The 19,702-nt window shown below is 42.2% G+C and overlaps 1 protein-coding gene across 3 annotated transcripts in view; it reads left to right on the top strand.

The window, feature by feature from the left end:
* Positions 1-19,702, top strand: part of arhgef10la (Rho guanine nucleotide exchange factor (GEF) 10-like a) — a 131,277-nt gene that overhangs the window by 20,156 nt on the left and 91,419 nt on the right. Inside the window, exons 4-13 of one of the 3 annotated variants that reach the window (XM_039797920.1) lie at positions 2,492-2,692; positions 4,900-4,992; positions 5,451-5,578; positions 6,880-6,975; positions 7,716-7,824; positions 9,114-9,214; positions 9,707-9,784; positions 11,095-11,274; positions 12,410-12,526; positions 19,475-19,567. In XM_039797920.1, the coding sequence (XP_039653854.1) occupies positions 2,492-2,692; positions 4,900-4,992; positions 5,451-5,578; positions 6,880-6,975; positions 7,716-7,824; positions 9,114-9,214; positions 9,707-9,784; positions 11,095-11,274; positions 12,410-12,526; positions 19,475-19,567 (1,196 nt within the window). Of the gene's footprint in view, positions 1-2,491; positions 2,693-4,899; positions 4,993-5,447; positions 5,579-6,879; positions 6,976-7,715; positions 7,825-9,113; positions 9,215-9,706; positions 9,785-11,094; positions 11,275-12,409; positions 12,527-19,474; positions 19,568-19,702 lie in introns of all 3 variants that reach the window. The other 2 variants (XM_039797919.1, XM_039797922.1) reach the window with 2 other exon arrangements.

Below are 19,702 nucleotides of genomic sequence, written 5' to 3'. Positions count from 1 at the left end.
GCACTTTATTTATATACAGCTTCTAATGTTACACTTGTAATTAAAAGGTTATATGTACATACATCGTTTATTATTTACATTTTTAACTCTCCTTCATTTTGGACCAGATTGAAATGCCAGACTGCTGGGGTTTGCTCAGAGGTGTATAAAGTACTAGAGACCCATACTTGAGTAAAAGTACAAGTGCTCTGTCAAAAAAGGGACTTGAGTAAAAGTTGAAGTGCTCTTTAAGCACAACACTTAAGTGGAAGCACTAAAGTATTCAGCATTTCTTGTACTTAAGTATTGCAAGTAGTTTATTTTAAAATGTACTACTCAAGTACTAAAAGTAAAAGTACAAGTATTGTGTTATGTAGTTATTAAAGAAAGCAGTCACATTTTGAATATCATATTGTTGGAGTTCAACTTTTACTTGGTACTAAGGCAGTCACAAGCTGTACATTGCTGGATATGAAGAAAGTTTCTGAAATAAACCCCAAAAGGTACATTAATGTCACAGCTGTTATAACTACTATTATCTGATTATAACAGTGGGTTATTAATCACTTTTTAACAAATACTGATATAAAATGTGTGATGTAGTGGAAAGTTAGCAAGCTAGCAAAATCCAGATAAACTAGCAGCTTCACATCACAGGGTCAAACGGTTTACATTCAGGACTCACTGCAGACTGAAACAACTCAGGAATAGATTACTCTGCTGCAACAACGGCTAAATAGAAAGAGTACAAACTGACATCGTCTCGGACTTCTGAACGGGCAACCGTAATGAAAAGAAACGCGACGCGATCTCAATGATTTCTTACGCACATTACGTAATTATCGTACGTAACTAACGTAGCCGTAACTTCACACACTGTAACCTACACAGTCTCCGTAGCGTGAGGAATTCACAACAGTAACGAGTAACGATGCAGCACATAAAAAATGTATCGGAGTAAAAGTATTAAACTCATCGAAAATATGTACTCAAGTAAAAAAAAGAATACTCCAGTAGAGTACAGACACAGCCTTTTAGTACTTAGGTACAGTAGTGAAGTAGTTCTACTTCGTTACTATACAGCTCTGGGTTTGCTGAAATAGCTTTTTAAATTGAATGAGTAAAAAGTAGGGCTGTCAATCGTTACAATTTGTAATCCGATTAATCGCACGAGTGTCCTAGTTAACTCAGGTGCGATCAATCGCAAATTAATCGCAATTTTTTTTGATCTGTTCTAAATGTACTTTAAAAGGGACCTTTTTTTTCCCCCCTAAGTTTTTAATGGTCCAGTGGTATTTGAACTACTCCTTTGGGAACTCAGTTCACATCGACAGTACATGCAAATAACTTTAGTCTTGTGGAGAGAACCAAGTGGAAGTGCTTTGAAACTCAACTTGGCCATTCCAAAGACCCTTTTCTGTATCCGTTTCTGCTCAGGGAGCTTTGTTTCTGCTAGCCATCCTCTCCCGTTCACGGATGCATTCCAGGACCCGTAACACCTGCTCCTGTTCCGCCGTTTCGTCGAAATCCCAGAGCGTGGGCGCGTTAATCGCACATAAAAAAAAATTTGCTTTAAGTCGTTATTAACGGGTTAATTCTGACAGCCCTAGTAGAAACCGTCATTGAGACATCTAAATGATTCTCATGCAGTGCATCTAACCTATCAGTATCCTGTGTATGGTAACCACCTACTGTTATTTCTTTTTTTGTCCTTTCTGACTCATATACACCGTTCATCTGGTGCTGTACTCTACATGAGCAGATAATGGTTTTCAAGATCGTTGAATACACGTAGTCTACTTCCATATCCACTGAAATGGAAAGTCTGCAAGGCTGCCGCCTCAACGGCTCCAAGTTTACGTCATTTTCGTGCACGTTGTTTTCCTGGCATGTCTTGTTTGTCTGCACGTTGCCCATCACTCTGAGTAGCTGCTGCTGCTGCTGCTGCTGGCATTGCGAGCATTGCTGAGGTGTTTAGCAGAGGGACAGATTTAATTAGTGTAGATGGGAGTCTCCTACACGCTGGATCCTGTCGTATTATCAGTCATATGGGGATTAAATCAGTGCTAACAGCATAAAAAAATTTTTTTAAAAATTAACTCAGGTATTTAGCAGTAGGTGTGATTTATATATATTTTTCCTTTACACATGGCCTTGCAAAAGTTCTTCTGAATAAATAGATGAGCAACTTTTCCCACAAAACCTATTGGGTAAAGTGCCAGAAATTGTTGTCACTTACAGGAATCCACTCTGTAATTTCGCATGTTTTACTATTTTCAGTTCCACTTGGGTCCTGTCTGGGTGGAACATTTTTCTACATATGAAAAAATAAGATAGAAGAAAAACAAAGCACTCAGAGAGCAGACTTCAGGGAGTGCGCATTTGCATGCTTGGATAGCAAAGAACTATTTTGACCCTCGCCTCCCTTTTCCTCTCACTGAAATTAACTCGTAATGAGGCACACAGCACTCAGTGTTAGTTTAACTACTGCTAATATGTGGGTACCTTCCAGGGCCTCGGCGGTGGCGGCGGGCGGCAGCAGCAGCAGCAGCAGCAGCAGCAGCAGCCGAGCCCAGTACCTCAGCGTCTCGTGTGGGAGAGGAGCTGCGGGGGCTTCCAGTTGTGCCGCCAGCTGTGGAGACGCCGACTGATTCAGGAGACCACAGCAAAGCGATCGGCAAGGAAAGCTCCGACTCCAGGGACACCACTGAAGGTAAAGAACTAAATGATATTGACGGGGAAGTGATGTACCTTTTGATATGGTAGATCAAGGGTTCAATTTCAGACCAGAAACAAATTGAATTTAAGGTTGCCTTGGGATTCAGGCTCATTCCAGCCTACGCATCACAGTGTTCCCATCGCGGACAGATCTGCTAGAAAACCAATCAGGCCTCCAGAGTTGCGTAAACAGTAGCGCGGACCACACCACCATGACACTGGCGATATATAAATTGTGGACCAGTATTTTGTTAGTACTGCACCTAGCATCTTTTGACCTTAATCAACAGTTGCAAGAACCCCATATTACAGGCCTACGGTCATCTTATGGCTCGTTGATTTCTACGGTGAAAGAGGTCAGACACACGTTATGTGTTGACACACCCACGTGCACAAATAACACAAACACACTCCGTTCAAAACACATAACCACACAATACGCGCTGGCTCACGCGCACGTATTCTCTGGCACGATTTGATTTCTACACAGACACGACAAGAATCCAATTAATTCAGGATGAGGATCAATAGAGAACCATTTCCATGAGGGAAAATTGCTTTAGGATTTCGACTCAGTCAGCAGTGCTGGCGTTATTTGAAGGTGGCTCAGAAATGAGAGATGTAAAGGAGCCCTGCAATGCTGCACGACAATTTTTATGTCCCACTCTTCTGATGTATTTCCACACAGGCCTCCGCTCCAACTAGCTGAAAAATGTAAATTATATTAAACCTCTCGGCTCGATATTATAAAACACAAAGTGGGAAAAGCAAGCCAGCTTAAGACAACATGAATGAATAGGACTTCTCTGATCTTAATGAGAAATCTACTGCAATGCTGGGTTTGTGTTTTTTACATTTGGTACTTTTTACCTTTTTTTAGTTTTTAAACACCAGACTCCAGGAAATATTTTTGGCATATGTATTAACCTGCTGTGGAGACGTTTCATTGTGTAGAAAGACAGTTTCAGTTTGACCGAATGTACTTTACATTACATGGACGAATAACAAAGTATTTCCTGTTTGTAAAATCAATCGTGTCCCTTCACTCCTCCGCTGTGGTCATGGCACATTTTGATGCGATTATCTGACATTGATCGCAAATGCTTTGCTACGTATTTTTTTCTCCCACATTCTCAACAAGGAAATGTTCGTAATGGCAGCGTATCATCATCATTATTATTATTACTATTGTTTTTTGGTTGCCTGCAGTGTCATTGTGACCTGTGGCTGAGTTTATCGGTGTGTCATTGCGCTGCTGTAGAGAAAAGTTTCAGAAAAGTAAGAAAACACAGTGAGGAACTTCTGCTTCTTCACGTTTGAAATAACAAGCCGTGTTCCCAAGAGGCCCAGTCATTTTGCAGATATGCTCATATAGTTAGGCTGATAACCCAAATCCAGTTTTTTTTTTTCCTTTTCTTTCCTGAATCTTTTATGAATGCACAAGTGTAGGGAAGTCAGCGATATATATATATATACATACATACATACATACATACACAGAACATTTGTGTAGCTAATCCTCTTTTGTAGAAAAAGAGTTGCTCTTTGTTCATCTGCTGGATTGTATCCATGGTTATTTTTTCAAATTTTAGACTGAATAATCCATGACAGAATACACATCGCCAATCAGATTAATTGAAAACAGTGATTGTTGCTGTTAGGGGCTAAGGAGAAAGTGTTACAGACAAATCACAGTTTAAAACTAAATCAATAAAGCTCACTGAGCTAAATTAGGCTGAAACACTCTCAAAGCAGTTAATGACAAATCCGGCCGGGCGTGGAGATAGAACGGGTCAATAGCTCAAACGAGCTGCATACAATCATGTTGCGTCACATGGACAAAGCCATTATGGCAATATGCACAAAGCGACGTGCCGGTTCTCCCCTGCAGAAGAAGACCTTTAAATGCATCTGATACAAGAAGTATGTAAATATTCAAAGGCTGTGTGAATTCCTAACCACAGGCGAGAAGAGCTGCTGGCATCTTTTATCTATTCTGCTTTGCCAGAAGGATTCAGGCAATGCAGTTTGGAGCTGTGTGTGCATGTCTTTGTGGGTGTTGTTTTTGGGGGAGAGAAATGTCAAAGACTGATCCAACATCATGGAGGTGCAAACTATCAAACGGTAAGGGAGATAAAAGATGGAAGTCACCACTCTTTTTCTGTGTTTGTGTGCTTTGATGCTACTGCTATTCTTTGCCAGCTTTGCGTGCGGCTGAAGCCGAGCCACAGACAGAGGAGGCTTCCGAGGTGATCTACGATGACGTTCCAAGCGAGGACCCCCTCTCTCCCGATGGTTAGTAGCTGCGACAGAATTGTGTTTGTTTCGGATGTTTTTTTCTGTCGTAGGGCTGGGCGATATTACAATATCACAATATTTTGGACCAAATACATCGATATCGCAACGATATTGTATTGGTTGACCATTGGTGCTTTCACACAATATTTACTCGATGAAATTTTTGATAAGTAATCATCGGTAATGTGGCTATAATGATTAAGTGGGTAAAGGCAAATAATAGAACAGCTAGAACAGTCTGGTAAGTTCAGAAAATGACACTGTACCGCAGCCTCTAAAACAAGGAAAAGACGACACTGATGCCATTTTATTATATTACGATATCCAAAATCTGAGACGATATCTAATCTCGTATCACGATATCGATATATAATATTGATATATTTCCCAGCCCTATCCTTTCGTGAAGCTTGATGCGGAGCTTCTGACGCGTGATATGTTTGTGTGTTTAGCAGACATGATCTACGAAGATGTCCAGAGAGACAGTGGTCCTCTGGACGCGGACAACGCGTGGAGCTCCAGCGAGTTCGAAAGCTACGACGAACAGTCTGATAACGAGACCAAGCTACCGACACGGAGCAAGGTAGTATTCTGCGAGCGCGTGGAGGATGCATGCCTGACGTGCGTATTTATCTCACACACAAGTCATAATAGCTGTTTATTTTTACGTGGCATCGTGGCCAGCCAGGTTGTTTTGGTTGGCTTTCAGCTCTTTGAAAAAGGAAAATCAAGGAGAATATTTCATCTCTCTGCTCCTCTGGCGCACTTGTCTTTATTAATGTATAGAACTGGAAGGAAACTATGAAGAACTTGAAAAATGGCTGTCTCGGCCTTAAACTTTCAGTGTGGGATAAAAGTAAACAAGGGGGCATTTCAGTTTGAAAAGTCTCAGATCTCTTTGCCTCTTCTCCGCCAAGGATGCTGTTCATCAGTGTTGTGCAGCACGGCTACACAGTGTCAGTCTTCCACATGATGGCACTGTGTGCACATTCACATTGTGCTGCATTTCCTTCATGCTTCAACAGCCTCTAGCATGCTTGCGCCTATGCAGGCATAGGAGAACATTCGGAATCATACTATTAAGAAACAACGACTATTTTGCCGAGTTGAATCATTATTCATGTATAGATTTATACCTTGCTTTTACATATTTTCTCATATTGAAGATGTTTATGCATGGATTTAATTCCATTGTAATCCAAGAAACCCCTGAGTTCAATCAATGCTTTGAGAAACGAGGTAGAGAGCAAAGGGAATTTTTGTTGTTGTTGTTTGGACAATGAGTTGCTCAGGTAATTTAAAAACGAGGAAGGTGTGGTGTGAAAATCCCCCCAAGTTCTCTTGGCATGCTTGTCCCAGGCCACTGAACAAAAGGAAGGATCCAGCTGCACTGGTTGAACGATTTAATGAAGAAAGCCTTGACTATTAAGGCCCGGCCAGACTTTTTGGCTAATCAGCTAGCGCAGCCTTCATCAAAAACACATAGTTTTTTAATTAGTCACGCCCGATTAAGTTTTCACCAAGTGTACCTGAAGTTCTCCTTTGTTTAGTTCACTGCTTAATTTGAGCAGCCTGAGAGAGCTCTGGCATAGTTTGCTTAATAATTGCCCTAAACTGCCTGCACCCTCACCCCCCCCTACCCCCCCAATCCATTAGTCTCATACAGCATAACATTTGACTAAAGCAGCGCTCCAAGCCTTTGCTCTCTATGCTTGTGATCAATTCCCGACGTTGCGTAGCTTGTTTTGCCTTGCCTTGATCACTCTGCCTCCATTTCCCTTTTTTTCTATCTCCTCTCCCCCTACCCTTTTCCTCCTCACTTCGCCTTTTGTGGCTAAACTCCACCTGCCCCCCCCCCCGCCTGTCCCTGTCCAACACCTGTAGCTCTCTCCTGAAGTGTGTCGGCTGAGGGAACGCTGTGCCAGGACCAAACGCGAACTGGCCATGAGGCTGTCTGGCAAGCACAACTATGACATCAAGGTATATCTCCAGCAGCAAGCCAACGCAGCTCTATCACACTGTTTCTTCTTCTCCCCAGAGCTCGAAACCACTCCGCTAAATGTTTGTCAATAGGATTGATGATCACCCCAGAGCTGAAATATGCTGTGTTGTATGCTCAGCTGACTCAAAGGCTTAACTGTCTCTTTGCGCCATCCTTCCCAGCTTTGCTTTTGGACTGTGACTTTGCTTTGAGACTAAGATCCGTCAGTCTCTTGTCTGTTTACCCTGCCTGGTTTAATAGCATGACATATTTATGGGACACATGAATCATTTTATAATATTCCGTGTATTTACTTCCAAAAACACCAGTGCAACTTGCCCCCAATTAATGACCTACTTTTCCTGAAGTAGCATCATTTAAAAATACTACCACCCTGTGTGTATTCTAGGTCTGTGGAGTCTGGTTGCAGGGGCCTGTGTGATGTTCAGGGTGGAGTTTGTGGTCAACTAAATTCTCCCGCACTGAGCAACGCAGCTCTGATGTGGAGCTCACTCTGTTACCATAATCTCCCGCTGATATGCTCATAGGCTCCCTGATTAGAGGCTGTACAGCGACCCACAGGGAGTCGCAGATGGCGAGATTCGTGATGAGCCCACCGAGCGCCACTTGTCTCCGTCTCTCTTCAGAGGAGCACCGCAGGTTATCAAGTCTCCACAGCATGGCACTTTCCTCGCACCCTAACGCTCCTTCGTCGTCTCTGTCTGCTCCTTCCAACCAGGTTCAGCAGCTCATGAAGGCGGCGCGAAGCGGAACGAAGGACGGCCTTGAAAAGACCAAGATAGCCGTCATGCGGAAAGTTTCCTTCCTCCAGAGAAAAGATCAATTGGGTAATGCAGGGAAGTGTAAAAACTTTCTAAATGTTTTTTATTTTAATTTTTTTGGGACGAAAGTGATACTGTTTTTAATCATGGGTAATGGTTATTACAGTTGACTCCAAAGACCGTATAAAAGAAGTGGCCGTAGCCTCAGTGCCGTCACCCATTGGTTTGTGTACTGCCGTTTCGAAAGCCTCGAGTTTGGCATTTTCTACGTCCACTTCTTATAATACATGTATACATTACATGGTTGACTCTTTGAATTATAGGCAGTTGCATATGTGCAAAGCTAGCCAAGCCAGAGTAGTGTTCGAGGCAGATACGGCAGATTGCAGATGCGTTTTCTATCTACAAATCCCTTCATGGGGGGAAATGAAAGCACTGTGAAAAAAGACTATAATTAGAACTATAGTAAATAAAACAGACAGGCTTTCTCAGTGTTAAGACAGACGATGTGGTCGAGTAAAGATGCTGATACGTGAGAAAGAAGGATGAGGCAAGTCATGCGGGCACAGTATAGGTTGTGTCATAGGAACCTTTGCCTAACAATAGAGAGAGATTACCATCCATTAATGGAGTATCGAGCAGCTCCACAAACCATAGATAGCAGACCCACGCCTCAAACACATCTCTGAGCAATCACAAAGAGGTAAAGAGGCCAGTGCTGCTATTTTTAGGTGTTGATCGAGGGAAATCTGCACGGCATTATATTTCTTTTCCACCAATCCTCTGTTATCATTCCAAAGTCTTTAATTGGAACGGTGGAAAGCTTTTGGTATCTGTGTCTTTATGGTTACGAGTGGACTGGGGATTTGTTTCTTTTTCTTTCGAGACTGTCGAATGTCTTTGTGCCAATGCAGAGATGAGAACGTGTTGGATCGTGTTTTTGCAGACACACGTTTGTGTGCCTCCTTTTACTCCTACAGAGATACAATATTGTTTTTGAAAATTTTTTTTCCTTCTTTTTCCCAAAGGCCTCTCTGCCTCTCACTCCATTCTCCATAGCTCTTTCTCTCTCTCTCGCTCCGTCTCTTTTTTTCAAAGTGTATAGAAATCTCTTCATATTTTCGAGGTAATAAACTTAGTGTCGCAATGTGTCTCCAGCTGCAGTGAGATCTGATAGCTGCCTTTCTGTTTTCCCCTCTCTGTCTCATTCTGTCTCACACACACACACACACACACACACACACACACACACACACACACACACACACACACACACACACACACACACACACACACACACACACACACACACTTTCTGTATGTTTCTCCTTCTCTTTATTTCTGAATGTCTGCAGAAGAGGAGGATGATGCAGGATACCTGGATGTGGCTGTGTCAGAAGTGAAGCATCCCCCCCCACAGCTGAGCCCCATGCCAGAGGGGCTGACCAACCACCAGGTGCATCTTGACAGTTTTTTTTTAATGCAACCATTTCCTCTTACGCTTCCCTAAATAAATATAAGCCGCATATGTAGGAACATGTACTGTACTTAACATCTAGCTTTTATGTGTAACACATTCTGTACCCAGTAGCGTTGAGATAAGGCTCGAGGCTGTCATGTTAAAAGTGTTCATTTGTTATTTCAGTATTTTTTTTTTTACATAGCTGTATGCTCTATTCTCTTTATCCTATTTGGGAAAGCAGAGTGTTTTGTAACGGCTAGGACAGCCGCTTTTATGTCCCAGGAAATCCATTGATTCAGAACTCCGATGGAGGCCTTGATCAAACAGATCAAGGCCTCTTTGAATCTTTTACCGCCTGTGATAAACACATGCTTATAGTGCAATCCATCAACCCTGCACCGTGCTTAACTGAAAGCATGCCGCACGCTGCAGCCCTATCATGTCCTCTTAGTGCTAGATTTCCTGACTGGTCTGTTGTCTACGCAGGTTGTCAGGCGCCATATCCTCGGCTCCATCATTCAGAGCGAGCGGAGCTACCTGGAGTCTCTCAGGAGAATCGTGCAGGTGAGCTGTTTAGTCCCTGGTGTCCTCCTCTGCCACATGCAATATCTTCACCATTTAGCTGTTAGGAATTACACTGAAAAGAGAAGCGGCGATATCAATCAAATTACCGAGGTGTCTCAGCATAAATAATCCTGATAAAACAGCCTGTCCTCATTTCTGCGACGTTGTGCCGATGCAGAGAGAGAGAGAGAGAGAGACTGTCAGGCATGCAAAGGAGGGGGGAGCGTCTCGTCTTTAATCTCTCTTTTTAGGGGGGAAAATGAGACTTGTTATCTCCTCATCACAGAAAAAGAAGAGGAGCCTTCTGAAATGGAATCAGCAGCCATCAATGGCTTCCTTGCGCACTGCAAACTCTTTCTCTGTCAATGCGCTACCTTTGTTGTCGAGTGACATGATTGCGTGCGATACCTGGGGAGGTTTAGCTCTTTTGAAATCTCTCTTGTTATTCAGAGAGTCCAGCCAAGTGCTAAGCGTGCTCTCTCCAGACAGATAACATAAAAAGATGAAAGGCCACCAGCACAATTAGACATTGAGGGTTGTAACTTTCATTATTTCTGTAAAACCGATTGCACAGTTGTTCCTGTTGTACTGCCTGTCCATGTTCGTTATGCAGATGATTTATTTGCTGCAATGGATTTGCGTAGATAAGACTTCAGCAAAAACTTGACCACCACCGTTGCTCAATTATGTTCATTTTTACTATCACGTTTGTCTTGTACACAGTATCTATATTTCACCACCCTCCGATTCAAAGAAGCGTTATGTACTGATGTCCGCAAAAAATATTGTCCATAAAGAGCCTTTCAACTCATTTCTGTAGGCTATGCTAATATCCCCATGAGTGCTGACTGAAGAATCAATCAATGCCTCTTTCACCATGTTGCTTCTGCATCTGTAACTCTGCTGGGAGCTTCCTTTTTTTGCCATTCATATTCCGGCTTTTATGATTACAAGTCACCTTGAGTACTGAACATGTTTGCTAGTGGCAAATGCTGTTTTGTGGGTGAATCCTTTGGATTGATGTGCTTACAGGCACCGTGACTACATTTCCTCACTTTCCTCAATTCATGTCTGCTCCCCTTCGGTTGTCTGTTTATGCCGCTGTAAAGAAGAAATGCTTAAGGAAGGTGGACTGCTGAGTCATCCTAAGCACATCGCCCCCCCTTCTCCCTCCCTCACACACACACACACACACACACACACACACACACACACACACACACACACACACACACACACACACACACACACACACACACACAAACATCAACATAAACTAAAAACCCAATTTTCTCTCCCAATCTCACCAGGAATACCAGAGACCATTGATGGAAGCTGATCCACGCATCTTGAGTCCAAGAAAGATACGGCCTATATTTTTCCGAATGAGGGAGATCACACAGTGCCACTCCATGTTTCAGATTGCACTGGCGTCACGTGTGGCTGAGTGGGACAGCAGTGAGAAAATCGGAGACTTATTTGTTGCCTCGGTTAGTGTGCATTTTTGGTGTGTATCTTCATATTTGTGAAAGAGAAATGCAAACTTGAGGGTTATTTGCTGACTCAGGTGTGTGTGTGTGTGTGTGTGTCTGTCTGTCTGTCTGTCTGTGTGTGCGTGCATTCTTTGTTTGTTTCTGTCTAACATGCAATCAAAGACTTGCATTCTGGGTAAAGGAACTCATATTTTTCTTGGCATTTCTGTCTAACTGTATAACACAATCTCTGCTACCAGAGTTATAATGAGCTACAGGCTTTAGGTTGAGCAAACAGGGATAGTTTACACCAAACATGGAATCAATTACAGTTGTGATGAATATCTCCATTGCCTCCACTGCTCTCTGGGATACTTGTTTACACATTTTGACACTAGAATAATAGTGTTCAGTGTGCATTTTCTGTTGTGAGTCTCTGCAGTGTGCTCATCCATAAGGTCCACTCATTATTTGCCTATTAGAGGGGCTGATTCAACCCTCTCCTCCACTGCTGGCCCTTATAGGGCTGGCCCATTGGTATCCCAAGACCTATCATCAAATGAGACAACACTGGGAAAGGAAAGTGCTGGGACTGTGTCCTCCTTATTAAGCTGCCCCTTTTTCACATAGCAATGTTTCTGTACCTGCGGGTCTTGTAGTAATATCTGAGAGGCAGAATCCTGAGGAGGATGTGAGCAAAGAGGGTTAATTCCTTCATGCGATTTGCTTATTCCCCTCTACTCCTCAAACTGCCACTATCAGCTGCCTGGTGTGGGTTTAATTGAGGAGAGAGAATTAATGTCTACCGCAGAACAGACACACCCCCTCCTTCCTCACACACACACACACACACACACACGGCTCATGAAGGGGGTTGCGGTAACTGGGATGGTAAACAAACCATTATTTTTTTTAAATACTATAATTAATGGCCATTTTCTCGCCTCTCTTTACATTGAAATTACCTATGGGTGACCCTGCAAACAGGATGGTTAGCCAAGCATTCAAGATGTCAGAAGAAAGTACATGAATGTGTTTGTGGATGCTGGTGTAAGGACAAAATAATGAATCATGGTGGTGCAGTAGGCTGCCCTTATTGTAGGGACTGTTGTTACAAATTCACATGAATCTGCTTGTTTCTGTTTTTCCACAGTTTTCCAAGTCCATGGTGCTGGATGTATACAGTGATTACGTGAACAACTTCACCAATGCCATGGCTCTCATTAAAAAGGCGTGCATGTCCAAACCAGCTTTTCTGGAATTCTTAAAGGTGAGCTTCAGCCTGTGAGCACCATATAGTTCTTTTTGTTTTCTTCAAATCAAAGAAACGCAATTGTGTTTTAGCTCCTCTCTTTGTTTTCCTTTGAGGTGTTCAGCAGATGCTGGATCTATCGAAGCCCCAAAGCTAAATGCTTCAATAATACATACTTCTCAGGTTTCCACAGAGACAGACAAATAATTCAGTCTGTAGAAAGTTGGTTATTTGCACAAAATTCTAAATGGTTACTGGTATTTACATTGGGTTCATGGACAGTATCGAAGTGTGTCTACCTTTTTAGTATTCATTTATGGCAGAAATTAGATTGAAGCACTGTAAAAGCCTCTGTGCTAGTTCTAACCCTGGAAATGTCCGATATTGTCCAGGTAATGTCCTTTATTCATGTTATAATCACATCATTATTCTCAAGAGTATGACATAACTGGTATGTGTTTGTAGGCTGTTCTATGCACTTCAGTTTTTTGAATATATCTCGAAAAGCTCCCATGAGTGCCTAAAGGATATTTGCACCAAGCTTTGCAAAAAAACGGCTAGGAGAATCATTAAAGACCCAAACCACCCGGGTAAGAGCCTTTTGTACTTGTTGAGATGGGGTAGAAGGAATATACCAGGCTGGCACTGAGAGGCTCAGGAGGAGCTTCTACCCTCAGGCCACTAGAAATCCTAAATGAGGACAGCCCCCACCCCCACCCACCCACCATACACCCCCCACATCCTGCTTTACAAATCATCAAGGATGCTGATGGGATTATATTTCACTGGAATTTCACCTCATACATTTTCATTTGACAAATAAAAATGGATCGATTGATTGAGGTTTATGATAAAATACAGGGAAATCTGCAAAGGAATGAATGCCATACGGGCTGATTCACACCCCAAAAAAAAAAAAAAAAAGAAAAGAAATTGCAACACTTCTGGCTAATTTGGCAATTATGTGGAATGGAAAGTGGAGATTTGACAACTTTCCACAACCAGACAGTCAAGATCTGTTGAACGGTTTACTTCATATTTCAGATATTAATTAGGGACCATGAACAAGGAAAATAGTGCCAGGGTGCATGCAGTGACAAGGAATTATTTAAATGTGCTGAGTTTAACAATTCCCTGTGTGCTCAGCATTCATGCATGAGTATGACCTGGATCATTGAGCTGTAAGGCTGATTTACAGAACCAGATCACACAGCTGACAGCCCTGCATGTTACTCCAGATAACATGTGTCCCTTCCTTTCTGTTGAAAGGTTCCTCTGTCTCTCCCGCTGCTTGTTGCAGCTCTCACTGGCAATGTGAAGACAAACCAAATAATACATTGGCTAGACACAGACTGGGAAAAACACTGAATCAATGACATACTTAATTATGTTGCTTCTAAAATATTGTGGAGGCACTGACTGCATGCATATGACCCTAGGCACGCAAGGCAGATTTACAGTACAGGGATAGGGACCATTCAATTCCTGTTTGAATACATTTTTTAGACATTACAATGTAATATGCGAGCTGCAAGAAGAAGCATCTAGGTGAGTTCAGTGTAAATGAGTTGTTTTTGATAGAATAGAAGAAGAAGAAGTTAACAAATTGGATAAATGTTTTAGTAGACTTAAAAAGAATATTGAAACCGCAAATCAGAGAATCCAGAAAGTCTCAGAATCCTGTTTCGGTTATTATTATTGAGACCAATAGTTATGTTAGTTGTGTACATACGTACAGTGTAGGGTAGCATTATCTAGTTCAGTGATTAAACCTTTGGGTAAACAACTGGCTCCTGATTTGAATTGCGGAGTGAACTTTTTATTTATTTTTTCTGTCACTTTCAGCTGTAACTAACGTTTAAAGATATATAGTTAAACACTCGTGGTCTGACCTATTTGGCGTTTCTGCTGTGCTTATTTTCTGTAGTGCGTTGCTTTACTCGCATCTGTGATAAACCAAATCTACCCAAAACTAGCAGTCCAACAAGCGGTGAGATGTTGGGTGAACTCCAGCTATCATTTAATGTAGTCTGTAGTCAAACAGGTAAATTAGGTCTCCATCCTAATGTTAGTGAAAGTATTGTTATTAGCGAGATATGAAAGCATCAAACATGCTGAATGAGATGTATAATAACTGAAATAACTCGCCCCTCTTTTCACAGCAGCGTTACCTTGTATGTACGTATAGGTTTTCTTGAATCTGCTGCATTCAAAGTTATTGTAAAATACCCTTTTCCCATCCAGTGGTTGTTTTTGTCGTTTCACAGGAATTTACTGGTGAAATAAGTTATTGTTTTTACATTTTTAATAAATCATTTAAGTTTTTGGCCCTGTGGCATTAGCAATAAACAAGCCGTTCTTTAGTCGTTTTGTGCTCCTTTTTTAAATAAAAAGTATCGTTTTAGCACCGGGAAGATGTAGTGTTTTGCTTTATTTTCTTCTCCGGGGGTGGGTGGGGGGGGTGTAGTATAAAATGTGTCACCTTTTTCAGCCCTTCTGAGTTTGCAGGTATGAGACTGAAGTGTCCACTTGACAGGTCCAATGACATATCCAGTCTTGCCCATTTCCTCTTTTTCTTGAAATCAAAAGTAGGTGTCAAGTGCTTTAACCCAAAATAAGTCAGTTCCAGCATACCGGTTAATGCTGAGGCTTCTTGCTATGCTAATGAAGTTACTTGGCAACAAATGCAATTCTAGGAAGGTGACATTGCCAGAAATATATCTTACAGAAAAAAGTAAAATGTTCCTGATTTATATGTCACAACTATATGTATGTCTATTGCATTGTAATCTGCACAGCAAGAGGTGGTTACAAGCCTCTGTAAATGGAGTATAAATAAAAACGAACAAATCCAATCCTTTTTTTGGTTTGAGAAAAAAAAAACTTGCAGCCTGCTCTATTTCACACGCGTTTTGCTCACTAATGGAGTCTTAAAGCTTGACCATTCTACTCTGCAGAGCAGCATACTGACATTTGCATCTACTTGCTCAGCCAGCCAGCTCTAATCTTTTCCAATGGTACTAGAATCAACCTCCATTCAGAAACTGAAAGAAAAGCATCACATTGAGACGACTTACCAAGGAAAGCCACCTCTTTTCCTCGTGCTTTTTTGCACTTCCCGTCGTTCCCCTGCAATGATTATACCAAATCACGTGATCACAGCTGGTAGCTAGTCTGCTCTGATCCATTTGGGTATCAGATATATTGACACACAGACCAAAGGCAATACAACAAGACCCTTCCTGCCCCAATAAGACTGAATATAATTTGGATCTGACCTGACTTGGCTTTTGATTACTGAGTAAACCTCTAAAGACCTCCTAATTTGAACTCCTTCAGAGTTTCCTCAGATCTCGTGCGAGCAGCCTTTCTGGTGATTGTCGATGCTGCCTTTGCTCGTTCCATGTCACCAACTAACCCCAACCCTGTTGGGTGCATTCTGGCTTGTTACATCAAATAACCTGCTATTCCTTGCTTTCTTCATGGAGAAATATCGACAGCTTGTAGTTCCCAATATATTAGGCAAAGACTCATGACTGCATTCCCTCGTTCTGCTGGCAACTTCTTCTACTTGTTGAGCAAGTAGAAGTCCTACACCGCCATCTCAAAAAAGACAGGGCTATGGTGAAATAAATGCCAGTCAAAATGATCCTGATGGTGGTGCAGGCCCAAAATCACACAACGTGACCGCTGCTGTGACCCACGTTTGACAATCTAACCAACTGGAATACAACATGAAATGATGCAGACTACACTGGCAAGCTTTATTTTACCCATCTCTCTCAGAGTGACATGCGAAGACCTCCAAACGGATTTTATTGCACAGTGTGTCGGCACTCAGATGTATACTCAGATGTTTGAACTTTTTGAATTTGAACACAAATTCACGCTGGATTTAAATTTTTTTCAAAATCTTAGGCAGTATCTAGTCTCATCCAAGTACCATAGGGCTGGGCGATATGGCCTGTAAATCATATTGCGATACGTTTAGGCTCCTCTAAAGCACTTGATGTGCTCTAAAAAATGCTGATGATGATTGATGATGAAATGATGATTCTAGTAGTCCCTGTAACATATGTCTGCATTAAAACATACTTGTTTATTTTCATTAGTGGTTTCTATTGGAACAATTTTTGACTTGCATGCAAAAAGGGGGAAATCACAACCAAGTTTCATTTAACAAAGTATTTATTCAAACTGCAACATGACATCATGACTTTGCGTAAATGTACACGCCACTTTCCTAAAGCCAAGTGGCGTGTTAACTGTAAGCATTTTGAGCTATCTGTGTGTATGTACACAGCGGACGGCAGTCTGCAACGTCACAGCGTAGCCACGTGGCGTGTTATCGCGAGGCTACGTGTTACCGCGAGGCTACAGTTGGGTTTAGGAAAAGAAGAAACGGTTGAAGAGAAGAAACGGTTGGGATTAGGAAAAGAAGAACGGGGTTGGGTTTAGGAAAAGCACAAACGTGGAAAGGACACATCACACGCGGGACACGAAGGAAACGTCACACGCGGGACGCGATCCCCGCTGTCCTGGTTGAAAGGAAACCTCACACGCAGGACACACGGATTTTCGCCCTTTCATATAACTCGCTACGGCCTCAATTCACACGCAATCGCAAGGTAATGTAAGTCAGTGGAGGCCATACGGCGTTGATAAACGTGCTAAAAACCGAGTATGAGTCTTGATAACCCGGCAATAATAGCATACGAATTGCCGGGTCATACATACGCCACTTCATGAGATCAGTCTGCAAACCAGGCAACTGCACACATAGGCTTTTAAAGGCTGTTAAATGAAAATAAATAATGGCACTATGTAGGCCTACACTGTAGCCTAGTTGTATAGCGCTCAAGACCCTGAACAAAGACAGAGTTCAAAGCAAGAAAAAAGTGCATTCAACAAGAAACCCTAACAAAGACTTGAAATGTCTTTGTTAGGGAACAAACATGAACAACATGAATGAAAGTGCACTTTTTTGTTGCATGATGTTTGTGACAACTGGTCTTTTCAAAAATGTTAAAATAAATATAGCAGAAGCGAGGCAGAGGTCCAGGCTGTCACTGTGACAACCCCCCTCCCCCCTTTCTGCTGAACAATACCAGTCGCATCAAAGGGGTGTTTTTGTAGTAGACAGTTCAATTGGTAAAACAAATGTATGGTACTGCTACTGTACCTTTTTTTTTTTTTTGTGGCAATAGTTTTGCTGCACATTTAGCAGATATAGTAGATTTGCAGATTGTTTGTTCAACATCTTCCTTGCGATACCTAAACCATTGCCAGACGATGGATTCAGTGCTGTTATTTATTTATTTTTTTTAAAGATAATTTTTTGGGGCTTTTCCCTTTTATTATAGTGACAGTGGATAGACATGAAAGGGGGAGACAGGTTGGGGATGACACGCAGCAAAGGGCCGCAGGTCGGATTCGAACCCGCGCCGCTGCAAAGGACTCAGCCAAGACGCCCGCTCTTACTGGGTGAGCTAGAGGCCCCCCCGATCCAGTGCTGTTTCTTGTCTGAACCAATTTGTCCGCCTCTCGTCTTTCATTTCTGTTTCCCGAACTCAACGCATATAAACTCGCTTTGGCGCTTTAGTTCTTTCGCTTTCACTGGGCTCTTTCCCTGCTTCCTTACAGAAACCAAAACACATGCCTCATACTGTATGTCACACACACACACACACACACACACACACACACACACACACACACACACACACACACACACACACACACACACACACACACCACACACACTCGCCCAGGAGAGTGGTCCAGACGGGCCAGGGAGTGTCTGACAAATGTGTGTTTTTTTTTCTTCCTTTTTGTGTCTGTGAGAAGGAGAGAGCGAGAGAAGCGAAAAGGCCAACGCGAGTCTCAAAAGAATTACGTGACAATTTGTACTCGATGTTCGCGATATCGTGAAATAAATGTCAGTCACAATGATCCTGCTGGTGGTCCAGGCTCCAATGGCTGTCGGAAACATCAGTTTGGAGTTTACTGGCAAGACCTCTCTATCACCTGAGGAAATTCAGGTCATGAGAGATCAGTCAGGTGAACTACTGCTGCATTGACATAATCTCAGGCAGTGTTAGATGGTTTTAGACACCGTCTGTGTTAGACAGGTTTAACTGAACATGAGAGAACAAGGTTCTCCTGTCTCACTTACCGACCCCACTCATCCACTATCAGTGCACGGAGCAGAAGGAGAGAGCGAGAGAAGCGAAAAGGCCAACGCGAGTCTCAAAAGAATTACGTGACAATTTGTACTCAATGTTCGCGATATCGCCATGTAGTACATCACATGTAGAACAGGCCGCAAAAACATTGAGAATATTCAATATATCTCCCACCCCTAGGGTATCAATATCAATCCAATTTATTTTGTAATATGAAGTATAGGTTAAACCGATATGCAGTTTTAATCTACAGTACGTGTATCATTACAGTACTTTACAGTGCAAACATAGTTTTCCTACTCGAAGGAACAATGAGCATACTTAAAGGAAAAAAGAAAACAGATTTTATGTTGGCTACTGCACTGTAGACCAGATGAAATCAGATCTCTAAAGTTTCAGCAACAATTTATCTTAGCCTCATTTTTACTTCTGTCTCACAGTTGATCTTATCCGACCTTAACTTTTTATACTGATGGCGTCATCGTGGCGCAGACTTGACACTGCACCGAAACCATCTTCTCCTGACCTACACCCACAGAAATACGTTAGACGTAACGCACACAAATCTGCTCTTTCATACTCCTATGACTAACAGAGCCTGATTTTTCCTTATTCACCCACTCGCACGCCTTCACAAGGTCTACAGAGGATTCTGACAAGCTCCTCATGAAGTCAGAATAACCAAGGCTCCTCTTAATGGCCTTTCTGATTCTGGGCAAGAATATGTTTTCAAACTGCATGTTCTTCTGTCAATCTTTTTTCCTCTTTTTTTTGTTTCCAGAAGAAGCAGTCATCTAGTGTTGACCGGATCACCCTGTATGGCCTGATGGTTAAGCCCATTCAGCGATTCCCTCAGTTCATATTGCTCCTGCAGGTATAACATGTTGTTTGTAAAGGTCTTATTTGATTTGTTTTAATTAAGCGAATCCCTAAAGTGTCACAAGCTAAACACTTCCAACATGAGAAACGAGTCAAATTAAAGATTCAGCAGCACATACACTAATAAAGG

This window comes from Perca fluviatilis, chromosome 4 (assembly GCF_010015445.1).
Source record: "Perca fluviatilis chromosome 4, GENO_Pfluv_1.0, whole genome shotgun sequence".
Classification (NCBI taxonomy): Eukaryota; Metazoa; Chordata; class Actinopteri; order Perciformes; family Percidae; genus Perca; species Perca fluviatilis.
The sequence above is the reverse complement of the archived record's forward strand: the minus strand, read 5'-3'. Positions and strand labels throughout refer to the sequence as shown.